Here is a 12675-nt window from a genome sequence, read left to right as displayed (position 1 = left end):
TTGAAGCAAATGGCGATTTTATTGAATAAATTTACCCTTTAGTATTTGAAGATATTTTTATATAATTTTGGTAAATATATCTATTAAAATGAGATGTCAGTGTTATTTTAAGTTTTGCATAATTTAGACGACAATTTTTCACTGCCTCCTGAACATATATATGTGTGTATGTGTGCGTGCGTGGGTGTGTGTGTGCTCGCGAGTGTGTGTGTATGTGTGTACAGTATATATGTATATATTTGATTGTCCATTTATTCCTTCTTTTGTTTTTGCCGTATTATAAATTAGGTATTACCAAATTTTTTGTAGTTTCCGATAAACCAGATGTAAAATAGAATATATATTTTCAGGTGAACATTTATGGCTTTAGTATTTTATATATAAATTTGTACATCTATATGTATATTCGATAGATACTAATGTTAATCGAATTAGTCTCATAATTAATAAAATGAAGATTTAGCGACGTACACACAATTATACAAACATGTACACTTACATATGAATACCCAATCCATCGACACGCTGTGGAGTATATTCCAGTTTCTTGTTCCAAGCTCTTGAGATAATTTTAGCCATTTACTGCCCATTAGAATGTTAATTTATTTCACTTTTAGTTTACAGTTACGTATATTCTGTGAAGCCTCACTATTTTAAATATGGCCAACACCTTGAAAATCTGTCGTCGAAAAATCCATGATGCAATAAAATGAAGCTGTTGCAAGTTTCAAACAATATATTCAATTCTATGCGGTTTCTTGCAAAAAATTACGTCACTTCCTTTCATTTCACTAATTCCAACAAATGATTGTATTTATGTTATTTCTTAATGTATTTAGGTAACTGTGGACGACAGCTTGTATGATAACATCTTCGAATACAATAAAGCCCTTATGAGGAGGAAAATGAAGTCATTTAGTGAAACGCTCTCAGAAGATTCGTAAGTTTTTACTTTATCAGTAGTACTGAAACATTTACTTGTTTCACGGTTCTGTGCGCAAATCCACTATGAACTTCCTCAATACACTAATAAGGTAACTTTGGCAAAATAATGACGACAATAACGATAATTACAAGGAGTATGGTGATGATTATGATGTTGATAACAACGGCTTTCACGATAGTCCCAGAATCGACAGCTATTCCAGTCATTATGTAAAAAAAAAACAATTATCAAATTATATTCATATAACTATAAGGAAATTCGAATAGCTTCTTGAAATTTTCTTCATTTCAATTAAATCCAGATTCAGCGTCGACTTTACTCAGAGTAACTTAACTTCCTTTACTAGATTGTCAATAATGCTCCCCATTACTGGTTTCAAAGTTTGGCACAAAACCAACAGGTTTGCAAAAGTGGCTAAGTTGATTACATCGACCCGAGTGTTCAGTTGGTTCTTACGTTATCCATGCCCGAAAGAGATGAAAGGTAATATCAACGCCGGCTAAATTTGAACTCAGGACGCAAGGGCGAGCTAAAGATTCTGCCAGCTCGCTACCTTAATACTGTTCAAAATTAACCATAATTAAATATATTAAGGCTAATGAACATCGAATTTTCCGTTTCATTTCTCAAGGAAATATTTTAATGTGATATAAATTGTCATCGTAGTTTAAATGGCTTTTCCATTTCTGACGTGTGAACTATGGAACGAGTTTGGAAGCTATTGCTCAGATAAATCAAAGCAAACAGTTATGTAAATTACTAAGAGACATAAATATTATTAATTTTAGTACTGGTGATGTTGGTAGTTCATCAATTTAACCGTATCGGCCTAGTTGATTTTGCCCCTGTTTAAAAATATGTTTCTTTTCATGAGTTTGCACCATACAAGGAACCACGAAAGATAATCGGAAGGCAAAAACACAATGGATAATATTAAATAAAAGATAAAAATCTTTTTTGTAATGGAGGAACCTGCACAAATATTGATGAGTTATCTGTCTACAAGCTGTATAGAAAAAAGAGTTAAAGATCCTCTTTTGCCATTTTACAGCGATTATCCTTGTACCTCTACCTATTTATATGTAGCAACTTGGTGGGTTATAAATTCATTAATACCGAATAAAAAGAGTACAGGCAGCGTTCAAGGTTTTGTGTGTGAGCCTCCATATCCGACTGGATTAACGAGGGAGGTTATCCTCACAATGGTGATCTAACTAAAAAATCCCCAAATGGCTAAGTAGAGTTCATTAATCTAACGACGGTTAAATCTACCACTTAAGGGATTTTCTACAATTTCCGTCAGTGATATTAAACACACAGAAAGCATTGAAAAAAACAAGCTTATTGAAGAAGACATCCCCTTTAAACGCCGGACGGTGATATCACAAAGTAAACCACGTGGATTCGAAGCAACTGTTTTAACCACACGGTCTTGTCTCTGCCCGTATTTTTACGAAGACAGATTATAGATGATGAAAAATTTTCCAAAGTTGTATCAATTCAGTCAGCTGTAACTACTACTAAGAGGAGAAATAATGACCAAGTATGAAAGTTTAGTTTGGCTGGGTTAGGAAGAAATTTAATGGACAAGCTGTCTACAGCCTTCTGAAAGAGCGTTATTATGTTACCACAACTACGAAGCAAAATTTCTTTTCTAAAATCTAGACATTTAAATTTTTCTTTTTGCAGGGCGGGGGATAAATTACTCAATCGTGTTTTTTGATTCCCTGTAAAATTCAACTTGGTTACAACGTCATAAAGTGTCCATGTATGTAAACCGTTTTTGAATAAAAACTGAGTTCAGTTTGACAAAGCACATAACTTGAATATACTTCGTTTCAGGAGGAGAGTACTTCTTTAAAAGTTACATAGTTTATGTGAAGTTTTAATATATTACAAACTTCAATTCAAATTTGGGGAAGTGAAAAGTTGAACAGAGTGAATATATTCAAGTCAAATTTTACTATGCACATTTAAAACATTATGTGCCTATATTCTTTCTTATCCTCGTTAATAGATCCCCACAACAATCTCTTTATGTTCTGAATATAAAGCTTTGTTCCTGAAGTCCACATTGCTTTCATGCAAGAAGATCACATAAATAAGTACCAGCGGTCCAGTCTAATCGACTATTCAAATCAACAGCATTATGGGATCTTGCGTATATTATTAATTAAACTTAAAGTGTAGAAGGTCAGTGGATTTCAGAAGAGTTTGTCTAGTAACACCACAAAATTCTGTTGTGATACATATACATTACTCTACGCCCCGAATTCAAATTCATTTTAAGCGGTTTACTTCAAGCATATAAGCGATTCAAATATTTATTTCTTTATTGCCCACAGGGGGCTAAACATAAAGGGGACAAACAAGGACAGAGAAAGGGGTTAAGTCGATTACATCGACCGCAGTGCGTAACTGGTACTTATTTAATCGACCCCGAAAGGATGAAAGGTAAAGTCGACCTCGGCGGAATTTGAACTCAGAACGTAGCGGCAGACGAAATACCTATTTCTTTACTACCCACAAGGGGCTAAACACAGAGGGGCAAACAAGGACAGACAAACGGATTAAGTCGATTACATCGACCCCAGTGCGTAACTGGTACTTAATTTATCGACCCCGAAAGGATGAAAGGCAAAGTCGACCTCGGCGGAATTTGAACTCAGAACGTAACAGCAGACGAAATACGGCTACGCATTTCGCCCGGCGTGCTAACGTTTCTGCCAGCTCGCCGCCCTTAATGTGATTCAAATATTAGGAACAATTTAATTTACACGAAACCTAAATCCCTCTCACTTGATATATTTCATTGATGTATTTAGTTTAAGAATTTCACATAGCGTGATACAACGAGCAGTAACATAACCAACTTTATTCGCTTTATATCATACAGGGCCATTATCAACACAGTTAACGTGAACGCTCAATACAATGCAATGTATAACACAATATGTATGTATAAAAATTTATATAATTTTCAGCTTTACGTAGTTATGCATGGAGGAGTAAGAGGCTGTGTGTGAGGGAGAGTTTCTGATCCAACACGTAACGACTACCACTTGCTCAAATATGCAGTTTTGGAAGCGGTTTATTTCGTCTCTGTCTCTCTCTTCGACTCTCTCTCTCTCTCTCTCTCTCTCTCTCTCTATCTATCTATCTATTATCAATCTAACGATTAATTCACATGTTATTAACACATTATCAATAGCATTCTTAATTCACCCAGTGTGGCTTAGTATTCTTCCGATTATTATAAGTTCTGATTTACATTGTGTTGTGCGTTCTATAAATGCACACATTCACACTCCCTGGACGTACAGGGAGTATATCCAGATAAATATATAATTACAGCCTTCTTTTCACATTTATCGACTACGTTTCCAGAATTTATATGCTGGAAACCATTATGACCCACATAGTTATATTCTGGGATGGACATTTTACTTCCTTGCCAAATAGAAAACATGCACTGTATCTTCCTTCTTCATGTATTTATTATTTTTATTATATTATGTTCATTATATCCATTCTAAAATTGACTAAATACAGCAGGAAGAGACACGTGGGCTGAAATAGTCGCTGAAGACATCACAGGTGTGTGCCGAAAGATTTCAAGATTATGGACAAAACTTGAAATAATAACAATAATAAACGGGAAGAACGAATATATGTGTGTTTATTTGGCAAGAAAAAGATGATCCTCCTAAAATATAACAATATCTACTTCTATACACAATTTCACATTAGGAATCTTGCAAAATAAATTCGTAAACGTAACATTATATTCCACCTTATATAGAAAAGAGCTGATATCTATCATTGACAAAACAATGCTTGTTCAGTGGAAGTCGAGACACTACATGTGATTGTTTCTTTGAATATATGAATGTACGTACGTACTTGCCATGGCCTCAGTGAAATGACTGAAAGAAGTAAAAGAGTAAAAGAATAAATGAATATTTGTTTATTTATATCTTGGTTTTTCTCGCAGCGCCTTGTTGAATTGCATCAGTGAGCAGAGATTGTATATGATTTAAAAGTAGGGTATAGGCGCAAGTGTGGCTTTATATGCGCAGGGGTGGCAGTGTGGTAAGAAACTTGCTTCCCAACCACACGGTTCCGGGTTCGGTCCCACTGAATGGCACCTTGGGCAAATGTTTTCTATTATAGCCTCGGATCGGCCAAAGCGTTATGAGTGGATTTGATGGACGGAAACTGAAAGAAGCCCGTCATACACACAAACACACACACACACATATGTATTTGTGTGTCTGTGTTTGTACCCCCCATTACTGCTTGAGAACCGATATTGGTGTGTTTACGTCCCCGTAACTTAGCGTTCGCAAAAGACACCGATAGAATAACTAGTAACTTTACAAATAATAAGTCTTCGGGTCGATTTGTTTGACTAAGGGTGGTGCTCCAGCATGACCGCAGTCAAATGAGTGAAACAAGTAAAAGAATAAAAGAATAGTGGCTTGTGATGAGGAGTTGGAATTTTCCGTTTCGGTTACGACCATTCGCCAACTTGCTAGTTGTTTTAATACATTATTTACCGCCATGAATGCTTTTCTCCATTTAGCTGTTTAACTATACATGTCTAACAATAGGAACAATAGGAAATACATTGATAAGTCTCATATAACATATCCACGAAGTCACCCAAAAAGCGCCGTCTTTAATTACTGTTGGTCTCGTAATATATTGAATGCTGCACTTACGATGGATTCATAACAACAACCGCAGCAGCTGCAGCAGCAACAACAACAACAACAATAATAATAAATGCCCTGATGCAGTACCAGGCAGTGGCTCTCATAACTTCTGATCTTAACTGATTGGAAGTGTTGTCATGTACATTGTTTTGTCTTGGTATAAAAGATGGACTACTGCAAATATTCTTCTCAATACCACAGATTTGCCTGTCAGTTGTTTGACCTTAACCAGTTGAGCATGTCCCTTTGTGGCTGACGATATATGCATCTCTGATCACGAGCAGACGTAGTGGGGGAGCATCATAGCAGTGTGTTGAAAGGAATTCTTAGAGGTTTGGATAATTCACCTCTGGAAACATGGGTGATTTGTTCAACATCCTTAAACAATCCTTATTCAGGGACCTTTTGAGCGGGATGGGCTACTCGACCTGAAGAAAATTCTAACTGGGCCCCACCTGCAAGGTCATGCGCTGTTTATCTTCATGAGATCACCATATCGCGTACATACGGTTGTGATGCATGTGCCTGGTGTACCCTTATCAGACGGGTAGTCATGATGGGTATACTGGGCTTCGTATATTTTACCCCAGTGTCACTTTGATGGCATGCATTGCTCTCTCACTCAATAATAATGATAATAATAATAATAATAATAATAATAATAATAATAATAATAATAATAATAATAATAACAACAACAACAACAAACAGAAAAGCTACGAAAAAATCCCAAACCCCTAAAAACTACGAAATAGTATATTTTGCTTTTTGACACGCTTAGTTATTTAAAATAGTAATATTCCCAACGCTAAGACTGAACTTTTTTGTTATGCTGCATCAAATATACAACTATAGGTAGGTTATCACCATGGTGCTATCCTCTGCCCATATCTATCTTTCTATCTATCTATTTATCTATCTATCTATCTATCTATCTATCTATCTATCATCTATCTATCTATCTATCTATCTATCGATATATATATATATATATATATATATATATATATATATATATCTTTCTATCTATCTATCTACTCATCTGTCTATCTACCTATCTGTCTATCTGGGTGAATGTAGCAAGGATGGCACGTATGAATGACGAAGCCACCTTGAGCATAATCCTATGAACCCAGAAATTGAAAACAGAGGGTTACCCACTTGCAAACAAATGTGGTAACATATAACAATATTGACCAAGGTTACCGTGGTCTTTTTCGTAGGCTTTTCTTCCCACGGATAAACCATACTTGCTTTCCCCTTTACACCATATATCATAACATTGTGATACACGATCCCTATTGATCGTTTTTTTTTCCTTTTCCCCTTTTCTTCCCCTTTTTTCTTCTTTTTTCATTTCTCTTTCCTTTTGTTCCTTTTCCTTTTCTTTTTTTTTCTTTTTATTCTTTTTCTTTTTTATTTTATCTTTTATTTATTTATTTTTTTTTGTTCTTTTCTTCCCTTTTACGATCCCTCTTGATCGAAAACCTACGCCACCCCTTTTTTTTCTTTTTTTCATCCCCCAAAAGAAAAGCTCTACCTTGTAACTTGTCCCATCTGTGTGCAGTCCTGTGTGGCCAATAAAGAAACTTATCTGTCTATCTATCTATCTATCTATCAATCTATCCATCTATCTATCTATCTATATATATATATATCCATCTATCTGTCTGTCTATCTATCTATCTATCTATCTATCTATCTATCTATCTATCTCTCTCTCTCTCTCTCTATATATATATATATATATATATCTTTCTATCTATCTATATATATATATATATACATATATATATATATATATATATCTTCCTATCTATCTATCTATTTATCTATCTATCTATCTATCTATCTATCTATATATATATCTATCAATCTATCCATCTATATATATATATATATATATCCATCTATCTGTCTGTTTATCTATCTATCTATCTATCTATATATCTATCTATCTATCTATCTATCTATCTATCTATCTATCTATCTATCTATCTATCTATCCATCTATCTATATATATATATCCATCTATCTGTCTGTCTATCTATCTATCTATCTATCTATCTATCTATCTATCTATCTATCTATCTATATATCTATCTATATATATATATATATATATATACATATATATATATATATCTTTCTATCTATCTATCTATCTATCTATCTATCTATCTATTTTATTTATTTTTTTGTTCTTTTCTTCCCTTTTACGATCCCTCTTGATCGAAAACCTACGCCACCCCTTTTTTTTGTTTCTTTTGTTTTTTGTTTTTTTTTTCATCCCCCAAAAGAAAAGCTCTACCTTGTAACTTGTCCCATCTGTGTGCAGCCCTGTGTGGCCAATAATGAAACTTATCTATCTATCTATCTGTCTGTTTATCTATATATATATCTATCTATCTATATATCTATTTATCCATCTATCTATCTATCTAATGCAACCAAGACAATTTTTTCTATGCCAGAGTCGATCTGTCAAACTTTTCCTTATCAGTTCGACACACACACACACACACACACACACACACACACACACAAGCACTCACATTCATATAGTACATTACTTTTTTTGTTTCTCTTTTTAGCTATACCATCAGCCATTTTGCAGTCACCCTTTTTCGATGTGGATGTCTCTCAGTAAGTGTTTGTTCTTGTTCTACAAAAAGTTTCACGCGACAGCTGTCTGCGATACGTGGATGAAACATTTCCTGTATCCCGGTTTTGTGAATAAAAACGTTTAGATTTATAGAAGACATGCATGGGTGTCTTTAATGTAATTAGTAGCACCGTGTTGTTGGTTTCATAAGATACTTGTTTCAAGTCTCGTAGACAGCTTGTTATCTTATTCTATCCAAGGGGTTTTAGCTTTATAAATAATAGAATTCACTTCAAGATATATCATTTATATATACACACACATATGCACCAATAAACACGCACGCATTTGCGCGCAAACACACACACTCATTGCAAAATCACACTGGGATTGCAAAATCACACAGTATCTTGTTCCTTCTACTCGGTGACACCTTCTGTTTCATCTTCGTACTATTTCCGTGTATCCTACCATTTCCGGTATCATGTCAACTTTCTTCATTGACCACAACCTTCGTATTACTCACATCAAATCTAAGTAGTTCTTTATTCTTTCTTCTTCTTTCACATTGATTCTGTTGTCGAATATTATACGTTTCTTTCTTTGTTATTCACCACGACAATGTCCGGTTTCCTATGTCTGGTCAGCTGATCGCCCTGGATCACTACATCCCACAGGATTTTGCACTTCTTATTTTCGGTGACTCTTTCTGGGGTTTGTTCAGACCACGTCGTTGCTCTTTGTATGCAGTGATTTCAACAGACCTCCCAATGGATCATTCTTAACACATAGGTCATGGCGTTGTTTGTATTCGCTTTGTGCCAATTTCGGGCATTCGTTAACGTTGTGCTACATCGTTCCACCCCTCTCACCACAAATTCTGCATTTGTCGCTATCGGTAGTGTTGTCAAATCTGCACTTTATATAATTGGTCCTTAACGCTTGTTCCTGACCTGCGCATATGAGAGCTTCTGTCTCTGTCTTCAGAACATTCCTCCTCATCCATAACCACAGGTCCTATGTATTTGTCTTGGCGTTCAAATCTCTTGCAAACTGACCGTACATTTTATATTATTATTATTGTTGTTGTTATTATTTTTGTTATTATTATTATTATTATTATTATTATTATTATTATTATTATTATTGTTGTTGTTGTTGTTGTTGTTGATATTATTATTATTATTATTATTATTATTACTATTGACGTCGCACAGTATACAATATCGTGAGGTTGTTGATTGAAGATATTGTGTCTACCGGGGGTTTGTAGTGTTTGTGAAGTGACAAGGACCTCAGACAGACTGTACTCTATGGAATATGCGTGCATATTATTACTTTTATTATTATTATTATTCATATACACACAACAGAATAGACTGTTGGAAAAGAAAAATTCCTAACATCGGGCTACAAGTAAATAACCTTAGAGCAAAGAACCCTTCTAAGTATCCTAACTGCCCCTAATAACACTGTTTTATGGAGCTGTACTAAACTGGTTTTATGTCTTTTCCCTCTATCCATCTTTTGATATCGTTGGGGATATTTTTTAATGCATCTATAACCACTGAGATACATTTCACCCGCACTTTTTATACTCTCTGTAATTCAATGGCTCGATCCTGGGACTTTGCTATTTATCTATACCACTCAAATTGGTTTGCTTCATCAATTGGGACTGTAAAGTCAATTATCTGGTGCTTTCTATCCTCTTTATCTACTACTACAACAACAACAACAACTACTACTACTACTACTACTACTACTACTACTACTACTACTACATCAGGCCAATACTTTTCTGATTGTTCTGGCCGTACTATGGAGGTAAAACTTTGCAACAGTTCTACTGGGAACTCTATACCAATTTTCTTGATATTCCTTTTGATGCCTTCTGATGCTGTTCCCAAGGACCCAACAATTATTGGCACTATCTTCATGTTTTTCATTTTCCATAGCCGTGCTATTCTGTAGTATTAAGCAAACTAATTGCTTTAGCCCATCTTTTACACCAAGACTAAACATGTACATGTTAACACATCTTGTCAGTTAAGATAAGAAGACATAGGAGCCACTGCCTTGCAATCGACACACTCTATTGTAAGGTCAATTCTTCATCTCTTGCAGCTTCTCATAATCATCTTATCCATGTTTTTACTTCTCTGTTTCTCTTTCTGTCAGCTCGGTAATTGCTTCAGCTCTTTTAAGATGCATAAATCTCATTTAAAAAAACATAATTGCCATAATGTGTCTTTTCTAAATCTTATCTTCCACTTATTCATTTAATTTGGGACAATTTCACTCTACTGATACACATACTTATATTTAATAACTTAATGCGTGCCCGGGTGTTTTTAGCTCTTCAACCGGAATCCCTGCTGTCAATCTAAGCTTTGGAATAATTACTATGTCCAGTTGTTCGTTTACTCATTTAATTCGTTTTCTGTTCTGTCTATCCACTTTACCTTCACATTGTAATCATATTTCTTACTGTATGTTTTACTCTAAAATTGTACTTCTATTGCATCTGTCATATCATCGTCTTGTTTTTCTATCAATTTTCCTAATTATTTTCCATTTTCTCTCATGAAGGTTTGGTGCATTTTCATAATACAAATTGCTGATCCATGTATTTGTGCAGTGTCTGTAACAGTGCTACTTGTCGTTTATCCTCTTCATCGAAGACGCTGAGGTGGTCAATTCATACAAGATAGCTAAATATTCTCCTTAAATCATTAGTATTACACTGTTCCTTCAGCAAATAGAATCTTGAGATTCTTGCTTTGGGTTCCTCAAAATTACATCTAATGCTTGCCTATAGTGTTTAATTTAACTCAATAAGGATTTGCTGAATGTGAAAAAGCCACTGTGAAAAAATGTTTCATTCCTTAATATCATTACCAGAATGTTAGAGATTTAAAAATCATGCTGCCTGCTCCGTTTAATAATAAGTCTAATCCACAAGTTTAAAAGAATACGAAAAATTAGTGTTACACTAAGGTTCTGCGTTATAATTTCCACTCAGTGAAATGTACTGAATGCCTCGACTAAACATATTATTTAGATATTCATTTCTGACTTGGAAAAAGTTTACAACGGTCAACCCAAGTAATTCATTTCTCCCATATATTACTTCTTAAAGATAAAAAGTAAAGTCAGCCTTGAACACTGGGCATACAAAACATCACATGACTAAGGAAATTGAAAGTAACTTTAAAGATTCTGCTTGTGCAAAGCTAGACTTACAATTTCTACATATTAACACCATTACAGAAAAATGTATGACGTATAATAGTAAGAAATATCAAAACTTTGTTTTTTTTACAGGGAAATAAATTTTGGCGGTGTTGGCACAGTAATTGGTCACGAGATGATGCATGCATTTGACAATACTGGTTTGTTTTCTCTTTTTACTTGTATTACTTGATAATTGCCCTCTAAATGCAACATACCGGGCATAGAGTTTAATATTTTAAATTAGCAATGGTGTGTAGATACATAATTGATAAGATAGAGTAAGACGTATAGTCAATCATGTTATATAATTCACTTGACATGTACTGCAATATTTTTAACTACTGTGTGTATGTACACATGTCCATTTACGTGCATGTTCAGGCGCAGTAGTACGCAGACGAATAGTGTGGTATAAGTGATTTCTGAAAAATATCTGCAAATAATTTACAGTTAGTAAACTTTTTCCAATCGACTGTAGCAATTTGATATACAGATGCTTTAAGTTCCAGGATTTTATTATATTTTATAGCGCTTCCGATCTAATCCATTTTACAATAACACTCAAATTGATAAAATTTCACATCTGAAAATATTTGCAAATATATAAACATAGGCACAGGAGTTGCTGTGAAGTAAGTAGCTTGCTTACGCACGCGAGTTTGTTAGTTACTTCCGTGAAAGAGAACTATCAAGACGTGCTGTGAAGCCGTCCTGAAAAATTGAAAAAGTTGACGTACGACCACAGGTAAGGCATTTGTCCTTTTTGGGAACTTAGTGAGAGCTGTTGTTAACACTGAATTATTTTTTTCGATCAAGGGTCTTCCAGGCATTTGTTTGCCAGAGGTCGTACAAAAAGTCTCACTTTATAGTGAGAATTGTGTGTTTTCGGGAGGCGTGTCCTTCCGAAAATTTATGATTTTATGTGGTTGTGTGCACTTCGTGGGTTTTACCATTTGGAGTGCAACCAGAATTGGAGGAATATTTTGCTGCTATTTTTGTGCTGCAAGAGATTTTTAACTATGCTACAAAGGATTACCAGTGTTGAATTTTGTTGTCATTTGAACTGTGTTCCTTCGTTCTTTTTCTCTTGTTTGTCTTTCTGCTCTTTTTTGTGTTTGCATTAGAGACATATATTTGAACATTTTGACTTTGTTATGGCCTTTTATAT

General features: G+C 34.6%; 1 protein-coding gene across 4 annotated transcripts in view; it reads left to right on the top strand.

The window, feature by feature from the left end:
* The window catches only part of LOC115215224 (neprilysin), a 107612-nt gene that overhangs the window by 80066 nt on the left and 14871 nt on the right, over nt 1-12675 (top strand). For all 4 annotated transcript variants that reach the window (XM_029784444.2, XM_029784443.2, XM_029784442.2 and 1 more), the window contains exons 14-17: nt 840-940; nt 3843-3901; nt 8260-8311; nt 11598-11665. In XM_029784444.2, the coding sequence (XP_029640304.1) occupies nt 840-940; nt 3843-3901; nt 8260-8311; nt 11598-11665 (280 nt within the window). The remainder of the gene's footprint in view (nt 1-839; nt 941-3842; nt 3902-8259; nt 8312-11597; nt 11666-12675) is intronic.

The sequence above is a fragment of the Octopus sinensis genome, linkage group LG8 (genome assembly GCF_006345805.1).
Source record: "Octopus sinensis linkage group LG8, ASM634580v1, whole genome shotgun sequence".
Classification (NCBI taxonomy): Eukaryota; Metazoa; Mollusca; class Cephalopoda; order Octopoda; family Octopodidae; genus Octopus; species Octopus sinensis.
The sequence above is the reverse complement of the archived record's forward strand: the minus strand, read 5'-3'. Positions and strand labels throughout refer to the sequence as shown.